Below are 21,027 nucleotides of genomic sequence, written 5' to 3'. Positions count from 1 at the left end.
AGTCCAGGCTATAAAAGTTCCCTCTTTTTTCCACAATTAAAAATATATACCCACATAATGGGAGGAACTGCTTTACTTCATCCTGATGTCAAATGATGACCTTTTTAAAATACAGACTATCTATGATATCAAAATTAATTATAGATATATAATATACTCACTGGGATGAATCCAAACAGCTCACCATGTTTATGTAAAAGCCATTTGGCATTCTAAAACAATATCTAACACAGTAAAATGTCAGTAATTAAAGCTAACTAAAGTTAAGACAAACTGAAATCACAGACTATTTTTAAGGAAAATAAATTTTATTACTTTTATATATCTATAGTTTATAACAATAGATTAAGTAAAAAATGTTCCAAGTATACAAACTAATGTATCCTTCTATTACAAGTTAAAAATAGTGTGTAATTGAGCCAGGATTGGTGGTGCACTCCTCTAATGCCAGCAGCCCAGGAGGCTGAAGCAAGAAGATATCATGTTCAAAGCCAGCCTCAGCAACTTAGTGAATCCCTAAGCAACCCTGTCTCAAAATTAAAAAAATAAAAAGGTGATGAGCATATGGTTCAGTGGTTATGTGCCCCCAAGTTTAATCCCTGGCACCCCCAAAAAAGTGTTCAATTGTAATATCAGTTGTTTCTGTGACCAGTGGAAAATATTTCAGAACAATGAGCTACATTTTATTTTATATTAAACAGCTTTCTTATAATAGTATTTATCCTATTAATTTTACAAACAAAAAATTAAGTAGAAGACTAATTAGTAACTATAAATCCTCAATTATAATGGGCTTCCCAATACTAAGTGGAGCAGTAATGATAATAAATTAAACAAAACAATGGTGTTCAAAGGTTATAGAGACTGCTATTTAAACACAAGTTAATATGTTAATCAAAGTCAGAATGTAATATACTGACTGCTTTCTTAATGCACAGAAAACTCTCAAATAGAAATAAACTCAATAAAAATAGTAGTCTACAATGAGTGCCAACCACTCAGTTATACCTATCTTGATTACCAGATTCTTTATTTCATGACCCAATCACTGGTTTTGTAGAGTCTGTCTAGCCCTGATCCTATTTACAAAATATCTTAAGTAATTCTTTAACTCATTTACAACTTCTCATAACTGTATGGAGGTGGCCTGATTTATTAAAAAGGAGTTTACTTACATCCTGAAGTAAGAAACATAATTTCATGGTACTGTGCTATGTACATTTTGTTTGTTCATCCATAGCCAATCTTTGCCATTCTCTATCCTGCTCTCTATTCTGGGAGGCTGGCCTGTGTCACCATTGAGCTCCCAGGCTCTCTGGCTTCCAGTTGGTTTAGGCACTGGGGAGCCCTAATAGGAAACTTAAGAGAGTAGGCAAAATGAGATTAGGATATTTATGCTCCTAATTCCCTGCTTGTGAGGTTGCCACGGGCTTACTGTGTCTCTTGATAAAATGTTACTGCTTTTTCTCAAGGTGGTTTCTCATTATGATTCTCTGTTTCTGACCACTTCTTCTTTCCCTCCTGCCTTTTGGTCTAGACATTCTAACAACTCTACTGCTACAAGGTTCTTGGATTTTCTGGAGTGGTTTTCTTATACCCTGCTTATGTTGTGACTTATTCCTTTGTAGATAAAACTCTTAGATCACAGAGTCCAAACAATAGGAATATGTCTATAAAGCTAAGATACTCCAGAATCAGTGGGGAGGTATTGAAAAGTTTTTTTAGTGTATTTTCTGTTGCTATTGCGGAATCACTAAAACCAGATAATTTGTCAAAAAAAATTAAAAAAAAAGAGGCTTAGTTTGACTTCTGATTCTGAAGTCTAAGAAGTCCAAGAGTATGGTACTGACATCTTTTCAGCTTCTAGTAAGAATATCATGATATTTCAACTTATGGTGGAAAGTGGAAGGGCAAATGGGTGTATGTGAAAGAGTCTTTGCTATTCAACATTCAGTCACTATGAAAATAAAATACCTTATAGAATAAACTTAGGGGAAAGAAAGGTTAATTTTGACTCATGGTTTCAGAGGTTTCAGTCCATGATCCCTTGGTTCTTTTGCCTTTGGACCTGTGATGAGGCAGTACATCCTGGTGGGGAGAGTGCCATGAGGAAGATGCTTACCTCATGGTGGGTAGAAAGTAGCAGGGGCAGGGTTCCAATGTCCCTTTCAAGGGAACATCCCCAAGAACCTAACTTCCTTCCACTAGACCCCACCTGCTAAAGATTTAATACCTCCTAATAATGTTATGGGCTGAGGAATAAGCCTTTTTTTCTAATATTATTTTTTAGTTATAGTCAGACACAATGCCTTTATTTTATTTATTTATTTTTATGCAGTGCTGAGAATCAAACCCAGGGTCTTGCACATGCTAGATGAGTGCTCTACCACTGAGCCACAAACCTAGCCCCAGGAATAAGCCTTTAACACATAGACCATTGGGGGGACATTTAAGAACCAAACCACAGCAGAGGCAAAACTTGAGAGGCAGTCTTGCTCTATAACAACCTACTCTCACAGTAACTAATTCAGTCTGGTGAGAGCAAGAGTTCACTCAGCTGAAAAAGGCATTACTGAATTCACAAGTATACCAATGACCATCTCCCACTGTGTCTCCCTTCCCAATAATGCTCTCTTGTAGAGCAAGCCTCAACAGGAGTTGTGGAGACAAACCATACTCAAGCTATAGCAGGTTTTAAATAGGGAGTAAGGTGAACAAATTTATATTAGTTACTAATCTTTCTCCAGGGTAGAATTTATAATGTAAAACTAAAACTTGGGGCAGAAGATTTGTATACAGTATACTACAGACATGAAGGGGGAAAAAATTGCAGTGCTTTCCATTAGAAACAGGGAAGAAGATATGTATGAAGGAAATTTGTAACTGATTGTGTGTGTGTGTGTATGTGTGTGTGTGTATGTGCACACACAAAAACTATATATATATAATGTTAGATGAGGGTTAGGGAAGAATCTAGAATCTCTGTTAGGTTTCATTGTTAAAGGATAAAGAGGTTGGTAATTTTGTTTATTTTCTACAGCATTATTTCTATTTTTGATACCAATTTAAAGAAGTTGTTTAGAAAAAAATGTAATCCTATTTGTTGTTAATTAATATTCTAAATAAAGGATTTCTTAACCAAATCTAAAGGACTTCTCTTAGACTCATAATGATGCCAAAAATAGCCTCAATATAAGCCGATTGCACAAAATGTACTCCACATGAATTCTTTAATGTTGTTAAAAGAAGTTTCCAATACACCTAACTACTCTTGAGGTTCCTCAGAAGATTCTAAGAAAAGTGGTTTATTTAGGAGGTAAGGGAAATATCAGAGGAGTGAGGAAGTGAGAAAACGGAAGCAAGTTAGCCAATAAAAGATGGTCCATTATCAACCAGCTACCACTGTAAGCCACTGCAAATTTCTCCCTCCAGGGAAACTCTAGATCCCTTGGAAGACACATGCCTCAGAGTTATCTCCCATAAGGGCATAAGAGTGTCCATACCCGAATTCCTATGATCAGTCATTAGTGATAGGCTGTTCCTAGGACATGGTGAAGAGATATCAACTTCAATATGTTTACCCTGCCACTTGGATTTCTGTTACCACAAGAATTTGCTTTGCCATCCAAAATCCTTCAGGCAATAAAATGCAAACTCTGGTACTAAAAATTGGGCTAATGAATAGTAATGGTGAGGAGATTTGGGCATTCTGCTGTAGAACCTTTCTAAATGATGACTCATATTTGACTCTGGGGATTGACAAAATAGTTGAAATTTATACATATAGGCGCTGGGGTTGTGGCTCAGTGGTAGAGAGATTGCCTAGCATGTGTGAGGCACTGGATTTAAACCTGAGCACTACATAAAAATAAATAAAGGTTTTGTATTCATCTACAACTAAAAAATGTTTTAAAAATTTATATGAATATATATATAAACATATATATGTGTATACACACATATATGTGTTCTAGGTCTTCTTCAGGAAGATAATTTAACAGAAATCATGTTTAGCATGTGAAAAAAGTAAGGAATCTTATCTATTGTCCTAGTGTTAATGCAATGAACAATGTTTTTCAATGAGCAATATAAACATGAGATAATGTTTGGATGTTAAATTGAAAATGTCTTCTCCAGACTATTATTCATCAGTGTTCATTTTTCCTTTCATTACAGTTGAAAGAATTCAGAATCAGTGGGATGAAGTACAGGAACACCTTCAGAATCGGAGGCAACAATTGAATGAAATGTTAAAGGATTCAACACAATGGCTGGAAGCTAAGGAAGAAGCTGAGCAGGTCTTAGGACAGGCCAGAGCCAAACTTGAATCATGGAAGGAGGGTCCTTATATAATGGATACAATCCAAAAGAAAATCACTGAGACGAAGGTTAGTATCAAAGATTTATTCTCAAAACAAAATACTGGTAAACTGAGTAAAATTATGCCATGGATTAAATATTAATGATTTTTAATATAAATTTATTAAAGGAAAATTACATTTAAATTGAAGTAACTTTTGAGTCAGAATAGAGATAAGTGGAAAATTGATGGCTAATATCAATCTTAAATTGATTTTATTTTATCTGGGTAGAGTGGGATGGTTTTTATATTGAACTATATTTTAAGATCACTTCAAAATTGATGTACATACCACACTTAGTTAGTAGCATGAAGTCAGCTATTTGGGTTTAACTCCTTCCTAAAAAAACAAATAACAAATCTACTCCTTACCTTATTTGAGGGCCTAAATGGAGAAGTGGCTATAGCACAAGGCAGGAATAAGGCGTACTCTGATTTTTTCTTCCCATTCTCTGACCTCAAGCCCAAATCATTCTTCCCTTCTTTCTTTTCCTTCACTTTTTCCTTGTTTCCTCCCAAACTTTACCAGATATATATCTACTTAATAGTTTAGAACTGCTTAGGATATGAAAAAGGGAAAGAAGTAAAATTTATCTAACAATTATATTTTATAAAACACCATGGATAATGCTTTGCATGCATTTGAATCTTTCAAATGTGGCATTTGTAGATCAGTAGAAAATACCTTAAATGCTAGAGAATGAATACCTGTAAAGGAATTTTAAGCAGAAATCCCCTACCATTTTAAGCATGATAGGAGGTTGATCAGACTGAGTACTTGTTTCAAAACCCTTTACAGATTTTTGTATCTGTTTAAAAAAGGCCTTTTGCTAAACAGATATCTGAATCTTATATTAATTATACCATCTTAGAAGAAAACAATATAATTTTTATTGGATTAAGAGGTTTTTGTTTCTAAATTAAGTTAAATTATGCTAAGCTAGAATAAGAAATAAACACTGAAATGACAACAGCTAAATACAATAAAGAATAATAAGATTCATTCCTTGATTATGTCATAGCCCAATGGAAGCTAAAAAGCCCTTTTTAGGAGCTCTGTCCAAATGGTCACTTGGGGATAAGCTTTTCTAAATTTTGGAAACTATCATATTAAATATATGGCTGCCCAAGGCCACTAGAGGAGAAGAAGAGAGAATATAGTTAATCAATCCACGGGGCTTTTAGCTGAGCTTGAAAATTCTACCATATCTCATTGACAAGACTATGTTTCCAACTTATTTTCAGAAAGAGTAATTGATGAGCTTTTAGCCAATCTGTATCATAGCCACTTTGTCAAAGGATCTAAGCTGCTATGAGAACAAGATTTTCATTTATACAATAAGAATATTAAAAGGCCACATAGGATTTTAAGTCTTAACATTAGCTCTGTTGGAAGCAAAATCTATGTAGACTAAAATTCTTTCTCTCATGAGATACTTATTTTCACTAATATGAATAAGCATAGATTGCATTAGTCATTTCTAATGATCATTTTCCTATTTCCTTGTCTGACTATGTGAAACAAAATCCATGTGGTTATTCTCTAAGGATCTGGTCTTACCGAGAAGGTATTCTCCATAAATTCAGGATACTATGAATTTAGCAAATCATAGACTAAAGTGGTAATGGATGAGAAAGAATTAGCAGGAAAACAAATTTGGCCTGTAAGAGATAGATGAGGGAAAGGAAAGATGAAAGGCATATAGTGATAGATTTGATTAGGGATAGAGGAGCCTGGATATTGGCAAATGAGAAATAATCTTAACCTAAGGGAATCTTAAAGTTATGGCAAAGATGATTAGGGTTTAATAGCTCTCAGAAGAGTAAGTGGCTTCCAATAAGACCAAAAATGGCAAAAGGAAATGTGAAAGAAAACAAAAGGATCTTACTCTCAACCATGTAAATGTTTTAAATAAATACATAAAACAAAAACAGTATTGTATTACAATTACTATCCTTGTCAAACTTTTGAAATTTAAAACAAAATGCTCTAGAATGTTCTATCTGAAACTTCATTATAAAAAGGGCTCAACCATTCTCTATAGAAATGGATATTTTGTGTTCTGTACTTAGGAATTTAAGGATATATATTGTTGTACATTCAATGTAAGTTCATAAGATAGATAAAGATAACAAAAGCTGTGATCTTCCCATTCATTCCCTGAATGACATATGCTAATAATAAAATTATTCCTAATGTTAATACTTACTTTTAGTGAGTGAGTGGTATCTGTGAAAAACTATGCTAGTCACTTCACATATATTGGTTTATTTCATCTTTTCAAAATCCCCTTATGAAAGTATTCTTCTTCGTGTTTGAAAATAAGAAAACAAGGCTAGAAAGGTTCAGTAATGCAGCTATGATGTGAATACATAGCAGTTACTCTTGTAGATGATCTCACAGATTTCCTCTTCCACCTATTGTCTGTGTGGCTAAAACAAATTGAGAAAACACCATGAGGGCCTGAAGGAAAGACAATTGTAATTATTAATTGACAGATAAGATCATATTGTATTACTTACATAAGCCAGCAGGTAGAGAAAACAGGCAGGGGAAAGTTTTTGTATTATTTTCTACCATGAAAGACCCAATTGCTCTATTTTAAATGAAACTGGTATTTTTAAATTCTTCTTAGAATTTAATTTTGGGGGCAAACAAAATAAGCTCTGGTCTTTATGTTTGATATATTTTCACTACTGAGTGATATTAGCAGGATTATCACTTACAATTTTATTTAAGGAAGAAAGTAAAAACAGACATGATGTGAAATTGGGGAATTTGACCAGGATTTTCTACCTCATAAATTCTCTTTGAGCCTGTGTGCCTGAGACTGGCAAGAGAGACTGTGGGCTTCATCAGAGTTGGAGAGCTGTGATTGCAGCAGATATCCTCCCTTAAGAATTATCACTGATGACTACCCTGTCACTAATGAGCAAAAATGAAATAGTTTCAAAGACAACCACCAGCATTGTTACACCCTTTTATAATCTAGACTAATCGCCATACCTGAACCTTAAAAAATCACCAAGAATCCTGATGTATTAATTATCCATAATTGCTAATCTTTATATATAATCTCTTCTAGTTCTTATCTACATATATTTTAATTTTCCTAATAACGTAGGTAAAATGTTTAATTTTGATTTGTAAGTTCAGCATTATGGCATAAATTTTATCAAAATTGCTACATAACTTTTAATAATATTTTTAATTTTATAGCATTAAGTCGCATCTTTATTTCCTTACTAGTTTGACATTTTGAAAAACTCTTCATATGGTAAGAAAAAATAGTAGAGAAGAAATAGGAACGATAATAATCCATTCGCATAATAGAAATCAAATCTGAGATGGCATGTGGGAAAAACCTATCTTAAAACCACAGACAGGATAGAAAGAAACTGCAACAGGAGAGTCCTAATTTACCTAACAGAATGCAGATGGCCCATTGTGTCAATTAGTAATGTGTAGGTTCTTAAGAAAAGTCCATATTTATCATTTATTTCTTTGCCATATAATCCTTAAGTTAAAAAAAAAAAAAACATGAATTAGAAAATACTTAATTTTGTCAACCACAAGTCTTCATCTGATCTCCTCTACAGACCTGATACAATAATGTTCTTTTGAGATAGAAAGACAGATGTTAGGGCAAAACATACAAGATTTCCCTCCTAATCAAAATGCCTGCCAACAGGCCATGACAAAGTCCCATGAGAGATAGTGCCATTTAGAACTTTGATAAGAGGCAAAAATAGTATGCCATTGATTCCTAAAACTGCCAGCAGTGGTCATCATGGGATTTATTTAATTTGGCAGAATCTTGGTTGAGTTCACAACCCATTCCCTAGGATATTAAGATTGGTCCAAACTTGGCAATGAATTCTTTGGAAAAATTATTTCTTCATCATAATTTTAAACTTTCGTTTCCAGTGTCAAGAGAGATTTGCCCAGGCTCAGAGTTTTCATTTATTTTTCTCCTTTCAGCTTTTGAAAGAGAAATTCCTTTTTTGTCTGCTTTGTGATTGCTTTTGTGTCAAATTCAGCATAAAAGCTTTTCAAACATGACAGCATTAACTGTTTTCTGCTTGGCTGAACTAAGAGTACATGAATTCAATAGAGAAGTGAAGTCTTGTTTGAGCCTAGCCGATTTGGCTATATAATACTTAAAACTATTTGAAGCAAGAAATCCAATAATTTTCAAATTATTAAATAAACATTTCCAAGGCTGAAAAATCTCTGTTTTGAAGACATTTTTTAGGGAATCAGAACTTAGATATATTGTAATCAAATAATTAATTTTCAAACTAGAACTGTTATATATAGTATGTTGGCTATTTGAGGATCTCAAATTATTTTACTAGAAAAGAAAGTAATCAGGGGGAATTTTTTTTCAAAAATGGAAGTAAAGCCTTGAATTTTTAATTATTTGTGGAGGGATTGATGGTATTATATGATATCCTATCTGCCTTAAAGACAGGTACAATTGTGGAAGCTTAATTATTGTTTTGTAGATTTTGTTTATTTTTTTTACACTTACACAAAATTAAATCAGCAAGTTGACCCACATTAGTAGTTTGAGGTTTGGATTTCTTGTACAATAATAGCAAACATCAGAAATCTTGCTAGGACCTATCATTTCTTCATGCGTTTTTAAATTCCCTTTTGCTTTCCCCTAAAGCTTCAACATGATTAAAGAGAAAAAAATCAATAAGCTAAAACATACTTTAAGAGTATAAGTACTATGGCCGGGGGGCTGTAGCTCAGTGGCAGAGTGCTTGCCTGGTATGTGTGAGGTACTGGGTTTGATCCTTAGCACCACATAAAAATAAAATAAAGGAATTCTGTCCATTTACAAGTACAATTGTTTTTTAAAAATACTAAGGCCAGACATGGTGGCACATGCCTGTAATTCCAGCAGCTTGTGAGATTGAAGTAGGAGGATGGCGAATTCAAAGCCAGCCTCAGTAAAAGTGAGGCGCTAAGCAACTCATTGAGACTCTGTCTCTAAATAAAATACAAAATAGGGCTGGGGATGCAGCTCAGTGGTTAAAAGACCCTGAATTCAATCCCCAATAACGGCCCCCACCACCAAAAAAAAGAGTAAAAGTACTATGAAGCTATTAAATTTCTCAAGGTATACAAGGAGAGCACATTCTACATCACTGGTAGAGCATAAGTAGTAATGGGCTAGTATCCCCCTGGTGCTGCTCTATTGTATAAATATTTAATGGCAAGTCATCATATCTTGTATTACTTTAGGCCTTGATTGTACCATATTTTTCATAGTTTGTTTTTCACAGTTTAACTTATTCAATGCCTGAAAATATGTCACTCTGGAAGTCCACTTGTCCACAACAACAATGAAAATGCTAGCAAATATTGTTAAAATCATCTTTTCTGAACTCTTGACATTAACTAAAGGACTGCCAACAATTTCTAACCTATTAAACTTCAGTAAGAACAGCAACGTTTGAGATTCTTTACCTTGGCCTTTCCCCATCATTTTCTCCCAGCTCTATAGTAGTCTTGAAAGTCAGGAGACTTATATCCATGGAAATTATGAAAATTAGCATCTTTGTATCCACCAGAGAATGTAGACAGGATTGGAGTTCCTCAAAAAGGCCTATTTTATCCCTAGAACATCATCATTATTAGATCTGTCTTGCAGCTTCCTAGAAAAATTCTATGCACAGAACCTTGTCATTATTTGTCCTAATGTATAGCTAACTCCCCAGGCAAAGTTGTACAGCCAGATTGTCCAAATGAATCAGTAGCAATTATTTTACATAGCACCTTCCTTAGGCTGTACTGCTAGTTGAAATAAGCATGTGTTTTGAGAAGAAAAAAAAAAAAAACTTTAAATGAAGATCTGAACAATTAAATGTCCACAGAGGACATGAATAAGCTCTGACATATTCCTAGGAGATACAAAGACTGTATGCTTGTGTTAACAAATAAATATAAATAAAGAGAGAGAATTTATAAATAACAACCAGATTGAAATTCTGAAGTTGAAAATCACAACTAGAATGAAATTTTCATTAGGGAGTCTCAGAAACAGGATTGAACTGGCTGAATACAGAAGAAATAATCAGCAAACTTGATGAGAGGTCAATAGGGATAATTCAATCTTAGAAACAAAAAGAGAATTAAGAAAATACATGAAACAAGAACTGACAGAATTAAAGGGAGAACAGACAATTCAATAAAAATATTTGGACATTTCTCATTTTTAATAATGAATAGAACATTTAGGCAAATCAACATGGAAACGGAAATATGAAAAACCTATTAACTTACAAGACCTAATAGACATCTATCTATACAACAATCCACCCAATAATAGCAGAATACATATACCTCTCAATTATACAAGAAATGCTTTCCAAAATATACAATATTCTATGCCATACCTCTCAATACATTCACAAGCATTAAAATCATATAATGTAGACTTTTCTAACTACAGTGGAATGAAATTAAAAATCAGTAGAATAAGTTAATTTAAGAGTTTACAGCCAGGCATAGTGGCACACACCTATAATCCCAGTGGCTCAGGAGGCTGAGGCAGGAAGATAAAAAGTTCAAATTCAGCCTCAGCAATTTAGTGAGGCCTTAAGCAACTGTAGTTAAGCACTCCTGGGTTCAATCCCCAGTATCAAAAAAAGAAAAAGAATTTACAAATGTGATAAAATCATATAACATATACTTAAGTAGCCAAAGGTCAAAGAAGAAAACCAAAAGTAAAAATACTTCAAGAAAGAATAAATAAAAATAAAACATTCAAAAATTTATGAGAGGTAGCTGAAGCAATGCTTAAAATAAAACATGTAACTATATGTACCTATATTTAAAAAGAAGAAAGATATCAAATCAATAGCTTAACCTTTTACCTTAAGAAACTAGAAAAAAGAGAAAAATTAAATCTATAGCAATCAGAAGGTTATAATAAATACTAGAGTTAAATGAAGTAGAGAAAATAAATACAGTAGAGAAAATCGGCAAAACCAAAATGTGGTTATTTGAAAAAATCAACAAAATTGACAGACAACTCTTTAGATACACTAATTTTTGAAAAGAGAAGAATGTCATTCAATGTGGACAGCAACATATGATAATAGAGGCAGAGATTGGAGTGAGAGAGCTGCAAGCCAGAAAAATACCAAGGATAGATGGTCACTGCCAGAAGATAGGGAGAAACAAGGAAGGATACTAAACTACAGTGTTCAATGGGAACGTGGCCTGTTGGAATAGGAGCACAGAGGCTTGATTTTGGATCTTGCTTTCAAAACTCTGAGACTGTAAAATTGTGTTGTTTTGAGGCGCTCAGTTTGTAGCACTTTATTATGGCCGACTTAGGGAACTAATACAGAAGGGGAGTTCCTCAGACTAAAAAAAGGGCAACTACAAAAAATCCATAGCTAACATGGGAATGAAAGTCTGAATGCTTTCCCTTAAGGACAGCAACAAAAAGAAAATACAAATAAAACCACAATGAAATACCACTTTAAACCATTAAGATGGCTAAAGTCAAGAAGCCAGATAATAACAAGTGTTGATGGTATAGAATAATTGGAACCTTCATACATTATTGGTGGGAATTTAAAATTGTGAAAACACTTTGGAAAACTAGCAATTTCCAGAAACATTACACATGGAGTTATTGTATGACATAACCATTCTACTCTCAGGTGTATACTTAAGAAAAATGAAAATATATAGATATAAATCCTTCACTCAAATATCCATGACAGCATTATTTATAATAGCCAAAATGTAGAACCAACCCAAATGTTTTTTGGCTGATAAAAAATGTGGTACTTCCAACAGTGGAATATTTGACAATGAGAAGAAATTAAATGCTATAACATGGCTGAACCTCAAAAACATAAAGCTAATTGACATAAATCAGTCCCAGAGGACCACTGGGAGCAGGGGACAATGGATGGTGAACAGTAACTGTTAATGGCATAGGATTTCTTTCTGGAGTGAAGAAAGTATCCCAGAATTAGGTTGTGCTGATGGTTGTACAACTGTGTGAGTATACTAAAAACCACACAATTTTGTACTTTAAATTGATCAACTTAATAGTTTATGAACTGTATTCAACAAAGTTGCTTTTAAAAGGATATCTTCATGTCATTAAGATTACAAATCTTTTCTTGTTTCTTAAAGTGCAGATGTATAATCCCCTGTAATTAAAAGGCACTGGTATTTGTAAACAATAATACAGTTTACCACCGCTTTCTGGAGATCTGTCCTCTGGCAATTCTCTCTGGAGTCATTTTTACCCAACCATTTCCACACCCTCTCAACTAGACTACTCTTAGATGCCTTGGGTAGCTTGATGATTTGTTAATTACAACACTGCTTAAGCCTTTTAATAAAGTCAGCAAATTAAAGAGAGCCCAGATAAAGGGAATGCTTTCCAAAATGTCATAATGAAATTAAGGTAATGAAGCACTTGGAGGACTCTCCTCCCTTCTTTTTGTATAAAACTTATTCCAAAGAAGCTGGAAGAGAAATGGGGCCTGAAAGTAAAGAGGGGGAAAAATAAATTGTATGCCATTAGTTTAATTATAAAAATTCATTACATGAAGCCATGTAAGACAGAAAATAATGGAACTCTAATGGGTTGGCCGATAACACATTTACTTGCCTGCTCTCAGCTTGTAGTCATTGTTGAAAGGACAAAAAAGTAACAACGTTGGTATGTAGTCCTCAAAGCAATTGAAAAGATTAATCATTTCCAGTAAGCTGGAAAATGAGGGCCATTTTCTTAAATACTATCCCCTCTATAGAGTGTTACCTTCTGAAACAGAGTTGTTTGGTAATGTTGAGGGTTTAATAGATGAGTCTTGAAGTTAATGGTGGGAGGTTTTACTTTTGAAATAGCTTCCTTACAGATATTTTAACATTTCTATTATAAATCCATAAAGATTTTTTATAGGTCATTTTAAGTCACAGAAGGAAGAAAGAAATTTGTGTTTCTTTTCCCAGTAAAGATTTATAGAAAGAACATTAATTCAAACTTAGGGCTAAATTATTTAGTGATTTTTTTTATAAACCAAATATTTTTTTTCTGCTAACTTTTTTAGGAAATGACTTATTTGTATACAATAATTTTCCAATCATGCAATGGTCATCAAGAAGAGTATTTTATATTCTTCAAAATTCAGTTATAGAAGACCAAATTATTTTTCTTAAATTCCTTTATATTAAAATACATCTCCAACTAGATTGAAGCCCAAATTGAGAATCCATAGAACTGCATTTTTATGTTGCCTATCTTACTATGCATCTTTTGTTTCTATTTTCACATTTTTTTATTGGTGCATTACACTTGTTCATATTGATGGAATTTGTTGTTACATATTTGTACATGTTCGCAATATAATTTGGCCAATATCACTCCCTACCACTTCCCTCTCCCTCCCCATGACTATGCCATCTTGAACAAGTCCCTTAACTTCCAGAGATTTTGTATTGTCACATGGACAATTGTGAGATTGCATGACAAAAAGAGAGCAAAAGGTTAAAGTGGATGCACAGATGGAAGTTATATATAATGAAGTCCTTCTGATCTGAAGAGAGATTTGAACTTTCTTGTCTTCTATGTACTAGACACACAATGAAAGAGTTTACACAGAGGAGCAACAGAGGTTCTATTTGTGTTACAAAAAGACTAATTAAGCAATTGTATGGAGATGAGAAAGCAAGTTTGGGCACATGCCTATAATCCCAGCGACTCAAGGGTCTGAGGCAATAGAATCGTGAGTTCAAAGCCAGCCTCAGCAACTTAGCGAGACCATGTCTCACAAGGAAAAGTAAAAAGGGCTAAGGAGGGGCTGGGCTTATGGTTCAGCGGTAGAATGCTTGCTTAACACATGCAAGGAGCTGGGTTCAATCCTCAGCAAAAGAAATAAAATAAAGGTATTGTTTCCAACTACAATTAAAAATATTTTTAAAAAGGGATGAGGATGTGGTTCTGTTGTTAAGTCCCCCTGGGTTCAATCCCTGGTACCCAAAAGAAAAAAGGAAAGAAAAGAAAAAAAGGATGAACAAGAGACGAAGGGGACCTAAAATAAGGTAGTAACAATGAAGGTAGAAGATTTGGATATAAGGGAAAATTATGATGTACCTCCTTTAGGGGTGTGATCCCTGCTTCCTTCTTCAGTCCTCCTTCTTCAGCTGAGGATCAATTTACAATCAGAGGGAATATAAAACTGAGCCAGGGACAGAACCATGGAGAACAGTAATATTTAAGGGACAGGTAAAAAAGAAAAACTTGAATCATACAAGAGAACAGAGGAAATCCAAAGAGAAGAAGCCAAGAAAGGAAAAAAACTTTAAGGAAATGACAGTAGTCAATAGCACCAGCTGCTGCAAATGAATCAAGTAAGTGAGAGCCTAAATCGTTCCACAGGCATTGGCCATTGCAAATTTTAATCCTTTACATATTTTTACTCACCAAAAATGCTACAAGCAGGGCTGGGGGTGTGGCTCAGCAGTAGAGCACTCGCCTCGCATGTGCAAGGCCCTGGGTTTGATCCTCAGCACCATATATAAATAAATTAAATAAAGTTATTGTGTCCAACTACAACTACAAAAAATAAATATTTTTAAAAATGCTGCAAGCACAATTCATAGTAGCCAAATTATGGAGCCAGCCTAGGTGTCTATCAACAGATGAATGGATAAAGAAAAGAAAATGTGTTTATATATATATACACACACAATGAAGTTTTATTCAACCATAAAGAAGAATAAAATTATGACATTTGCTGGTAAATGGATGGAACTGGACAACATCGTGCTAAGTGAAATAAAAATCAAAGGTCAAATTCTTCTCTCATCTGTGGAAGCTAGAGGAAAAAAAACAGAATAAAAAAGGGACCTCACAAAATATAATGAAGATCAATGGAGGAGGGGAAAAGGATTGAGAAGGAGGGTGAAAGGAAGGGCATCGGGAAGTACCCGGGAATGAAACTTATCAAATTATGCTATGTTCATGTATGAATATACCACAATGAATCCTGCTTTTATAGTTATAATGCACTAATTAAAATAATAATAACAGAAGGAAGACCACTAGAGTAGAGGAGGAAGATTAGGGGAAAGGAGCAAGGAAAGGAAAGGGAGGTACTGGGGAACAAGATTGATCAAAGTATGTTATGTGCATATACAAATATATCACAATGAAACCCACTATTATGTATAATTATGCACAAATAAAAAAATCACAAAAACTGCTGCAATGAAATGAAAATATTAGTGTCATACAAGAGTAAGGATGTGTTGCCTTTCCATGAGTTTACAATTTGGGTTGAGTGGCACTTCATGCTTCAGAATTGATTGAGGTGACTGTGCTTCACATGTCATTCATACTCCTCTTGGGATGAGCAGGCTTACACATGGTATGTTTGTCTTATAGGGAAGGGAAGTTCAAAAAGGATAGCCTCATTGCACAAACACATTTCAAGCCTGTGCTTGTGTCGCTTCTATTAACTTTTCATTAGGATTAGGCAAAGCAAGTCACATGGTCAAACTCAGGGTTAAAGGCAGAAAAGTAAATTCAGTCTTTTGTTGGAGGAACTTCCTAGTTACATAGGAATGATCATGGATACAGGGGAAGGTAAAGAATTAAGGGCTTCAGTGACTTCTATCAGAATAGTTTTAGTGGAATGGCAATGGAAGAAACCTGATTTTGATGAATTTTAGAGTGGCAGAAATGTAACCAAGTTAAGGCAATGAGTGAATATTTACTTTCTGAAGAGTGTGACTATGGAAGGAAAGAAAATGATAAGAGTCCAGATTTCTTTTTATTTTTTTAAGAGGAGACACTCATATTTGAAGGCTGTAAAGAAGGGCCCTGCAGAGAGGCAAGAAATTGGAACACACATCGAGAGAGAGAGTACATGGAGGAGGATCCCAGAATAGATGGGTGCCCAGATGGTGAAATCAACTTCCAATAGCAAAAGAATCACCTCTTCCTCTGAAACTAGAGAAAAGGATGCAAAATGTAAATTCTGATATTTCATGAAATCAATGCTAGATATATGAAATTACCCCCTGTGTAATTGTATGTAGGATCATTCCCAATGAGATTTCTTTTAGTTCATATCAACAGAGTTCAATTTGGAAACCACACCAGATATTTCAAACAAAAGGAATTTAATATGGAAGACTGGTTCTATGGGTAATGGAGGAGCTAGAAAATATAACAGGAGATAGTGAGGCAATTCTAAATTTAGTAGCTTCAGGAAGCTGTTACCACATCAAGGGCTGGAGGGCCAAGTATTATCAAAGCCCAGAAACCACAACTATCTGGTGCTAACTCAACCACTGTGAAGACTGCTCAGCAAATATCATAGAGGGAGGGATTGACCAGTGGAAAATGGAGACACAAAGGAAACACTGCCCAAATGGAGAGAGCAGGGGAGAAATTCTCTAGTTTCACCATTTATCCTGCTCTTCTATTATTACCAAAAGCTTGGTCCTTGGCCCTGATGCCAATCCAAAAACTAGGACATGGTTTTGAGAAAAAGGAAAAAGAAATTTTATTGTTTTGCTAGCAAAGGAGAAACACAGGGGACTCCTGCCCCAGAGGCTGTGATTCTGCCCATGGGGGAACGGGAAGTTTGTTGTTTTTTTTTTAACTTTTTAAAAAATTATTTATTTAGTTTATGTGGTGCTGAGGATCCAACCCAGGGCTTCACACCTGCTAGGTGAATGCTCTACCACTGAGCCACAACCCCAGCCCAGAACAGGAAGTTTTTAAAGAGGTGATTGTAAAGCTATATTCCACTCATTTTCTATCCAGAGTTGTAATTCACTTGTTAATTTAGGAACTAGTCTTTTCTGAGATCTTCTGGTGCCATCCCCAAAGTCTGGATTACTTCTTTCCTATGGTAGGTGTGTACTCAAGGAAAGATAACTGTCTAGGATGGGGAAGAAAGGTACTCTTGTTTCCCCTGAGATTAAGAAGGGGGAGAGATTATGGAAGAACAGGGAGAGAGGGCGGGGGAAAGAAAAATGGCCTTTTAAAAATAAGTTGTAGTGGCACAGCAGCAAGGGCTATATTCAAAGCATAAACTAGACAACTGTTACAGTATCTCTTGCCAGCATCTCTCATTGGTCTGATCCAATATGCTAGCTAGCAAGAGATCCTGGGAAATTCTGTTCCTCCACAGTACTGAGTAGAGAGTGGACAGAAAATGGATCTGAGTTAATAAATTCTTAGTTGTTAGTTCACAAAGCTAAATTTCCTTAGTTCATATATGCAAACACATTATCCAAGGCAAAATGACAGAAATCCAATATAATACATAGAACTTAGTATCCATAAATATGTTACAATCCTGTTTTATAATTTTCCAAGCAATTTGATTTTGATTTTGACTCCTGAGGCATAGGCAGAGTAACCTCCCACTGTTTTACATCTGACAAAACTGGAACTCAGGAGGTTAATGACTTCCTTAAGATCAAACTGCAAGGAGATGGACAAAGGTGGCTTCTTGGGAAGTTGCCTTTTTCTTACTCTTAACTGCTTTTCATGAAGCTTCTGAGCCAGTCATTAAAATTTTTAAAAAGCTAGTTCACCCAGAACAAACATTTATTTCACTTGTAGGTGAATATCCCAAAACACTTTTTATGAGAAAACCTTGCAATAATACTCAACCTTAAAATTGTAATTATATGGTCATGCACTCACTTGTTTTATTTTTTATTGGGCATTATAATTATACATAATAATAGGATTCATTATGCCATACCCATACATGCATATAAGGTAATTTGCTTAAACTGCTTCCCCAGTACCTTCCTTTTTCTGCCCTCCTCCATCCCCCATTCACTTGCTCTACTAATTTCCCTTTTATAATAATTAGTATGTGCTCATACTTCTAAGTTAAAGGGAATCTTTTAGATCTGCTGTATTTATAGACAATGTCTAGTAAACAATGAGCCACTTGCTTTGCATTTAGTATGGACTCACATCATAGTTGTAGTGGCAGAACAGCAAGGGCTATATTCAAAGCATAAAGTGGACAACTGTTACAGTATAGGTTGGATCATTAAAAGTAGTAGTGATAATATTACTAGATTCCTAGGTCAGAGGCCTGACTCTGGGGATCCAATAAATCAGGTCTGGCCACTCACCCCAAAAACCAAGCAGAAAAGATAATGGTGAAAAGCATGAAAGGTGAAGCTAGGCCAAAAAGACAAGAGGACCCACATTCTTAGCCCAGTCTTTGAGGGGTTCACAATGAGGTTTTATAGAAGGGGAAATGAGGGGAAGGGTTAAGGGATTTGAACAGCTAGAAGTTTTTCACAGTCACCAAAGCAGGTGATCTTGATTAAGTGAGGTCTGTCCATCATTATCTCAAGATTGGTCAGGTGGAGCCTTACCCCAGATAAGAAAGTTGCTGTTACCTGGCAGGTAGCTTTCTGTCATCACAAGAGATATAGGTAATCCAAATTTATTCCTGGAATCCAAGGTGACTGGGAACAAAGAGGATGGATGCAAAATGGAAGCAGAGATGACAAGTCTTTAATCCTGCTTTTAGCTACCCATCAGACATTTGCAGGCACAATTGAATAGTGTTAAGTCCTTGTTACAATGGTAACAGTAGTAATGATAGCCAATATTTATTTAATTCTTTCAGTATGCCAGACATCTCTGTGTTTTCCCTGAATTTTCTTAGTTAATCTTGATAATCTTCTTTTAAGGTGTCTATTAATATTCTCAATTAACAAATGAGGAAACTAAGGCATAGATAATTAATGTTCCCATGTCATGTGATTACTAATTTATTAAGCCAGAATTCAAACCCAATAGGTTCATTTGATTGCCCAGACTTTTAACTACTTTTTTCTTTTTCCTTTCTTTTCTCCCATGTAGTCAATATACATAAAAAGAATTGTTGCAAATTTTAAAGTGAGATAAGTCAAACATTAAAATAGGAAAAAAACCCTCAAAATTCTTGAAATTGCTTAAGGTTGTCTCATTGTCCACAATTATTTTCGGCCTAAAATAGTGTGGATAAATACCAAATACATTGCAGCTGCATCAAGTTAAGTATGGATATGAATATTTCTCTCTTGGTCAGAAATACAATCTTTGGGGAATTTAGCATTTTATGTTCTTCATAGGAAACACACACATATACACCCACAAAGTCATCTTTTTTATAGGCTAGTGCTCACAGTATTTTAAATTTCTTCACACACCATGATCACAACACAAACAATTCCCCATAGAGTACACCATTGTAAATGGAATTCAGAAAGAAAAAAAAAAGGTTGTGTGTGAAGTCTATTGTATTTTTGAATTTACACTCCTTCTGAGGTCTGGAGTTATCCCAGTAGTAAATTTCACAGTGGTAGGCAAAGCTGGTCAAGGTCATGGTTCCTTGAATGATGCTTGGGTAAAACCCACAGTAGTCAGGATATTACCTTAGAAGGAAGGGAAACCAGTCTGTTCTGGTGAATGTCTTTAAGAAGAGAAAAAAAGAAAGCTTTGGTTGACAACCTTTGTGTTTAGATAAGGGTCTTAGTGCTCTCAATGTTAGTCAAGGTCAGTGAGAGATTTTCTTTTTAATCCCACATCCTCACAAAACTGGGCAGTATTCAGTGACCATTAGTGCTCAGCCAAGATTTTTTTGGTATAAAAATTTTAACTTTTATTGTGAGTACAATTTTAGAGAAAAATACATGGCACATTCATTTTTGCCTTTCAAGCATGTATCAAAAAGTTGTGGTTTGAAATCAAGCTTCGTGTTTTTACTATGACATTGCTAATTTTCTATTTCATTCAGAGGTTTTGGAAAATCCTAGTGTACCTTGCAACACATACATGTAGGTATTTTTATGATCTACAAACTTATTTAAGACTCATTGTCACATTCTCCTATTTAAAAATTTTCAACAGCTTTATTGAAGTATAAGTCATACAGAGAAATATAGTCCATGTTTAATAAAAGTAGATTGATGTGTTTGAAAATATGTATATGCCCATGAAACCATTCAAAGAGTGTATCCTCTTCTATCTAGTCTGCTTAAATAGCAACTCATGAGTGAAGGGTGACATCCAAGATTATTTAACTTGCTTAAGTAAATGATTTTAATTATATACTTATTGCCATTTTTATATGCTTTACCAGGTAAAGTACTGGAGGTTGAAAAGAGATGCTTAACCACTGAACCATATCCCCAGCCCTTTTTATTTTTTATTTTGAGACAGGGTCTTTTTAAATTGCTTAGGTTATCATTAAATTGCAGGACCTAGCCTTGAACTTGTAATGCTCCTGCTTCAGCCTCCCAAATTGCTGGGATTACAGTTGTGCACTGTCACAACTGTCTATAAATCTTTGTTAAAAAGAAGTTTCCTGGGCTGGGATTGTGCCTTTGTGGCAGAGTGCTTGCCTTGCACATATGAGGCACTGGGTTTGATCCTCAGCACCACATAAAAATAAATAAATAAAAGTGTTGTGTCCATCTCTAACTAAATTTTTTCTAAAGAAGTTTCCTTGGGAAACAGTAAACAGGTTATTGGTCACAGTTCTGTGGATATTTATGCTATAGATGATAAAAGCTTATCTTTTAAAATGCAAATACCACCCTCTAGATAATAAGGGTTGATCAGTCTTCCTTGTCTTACTATACATTA

At 34.7% G+C, this 21,027-nt stretch overlaps 1 protein-coding gene across 8 annotated transcripts in view; it reads left to right on the top strand.

The window, feature by feature from the left end:
• The window catches only part of Dmd (dystrophin), a 2,062,171-nt gene that overhangs the window by 1,480,287 nt on the left and 560,857 nt on the right, over positions 1 to 21,027 (top strand). For all 8 annotated transcript variants that reach the window (XM_071606751.1, XM_071606753.1, XM_071606749.1 and 5 more), the window contains one exon: positions 4,177 to 4,388. In XM_071606751.1, the coding sequence (XP_071462852.1) occupies positions 4,177 to 4,388 (212 nt within the window). The remainder of the gene's footprint in view (positions 1 to 4,176; positions 4,389 to 21,027) is intronic.

The sequence above is a fragment of the Marmota flaviventris genome, chromosome X (genome assembly GCF_047511675.1).
Source record: "Marmota flaviventris isolate mMarFla1 chromosome X, mMarFla1.hap1, whole genome shotgun sequence".
NCBI lineage: Eukaryota > Metazoa > Chordata > Mammalia > Rodentia > Sciuridae > Marmota > Marmota flaviventris.
This window is presented reverse-complemented; position numbering and strand designations above follow the sequence as displayed.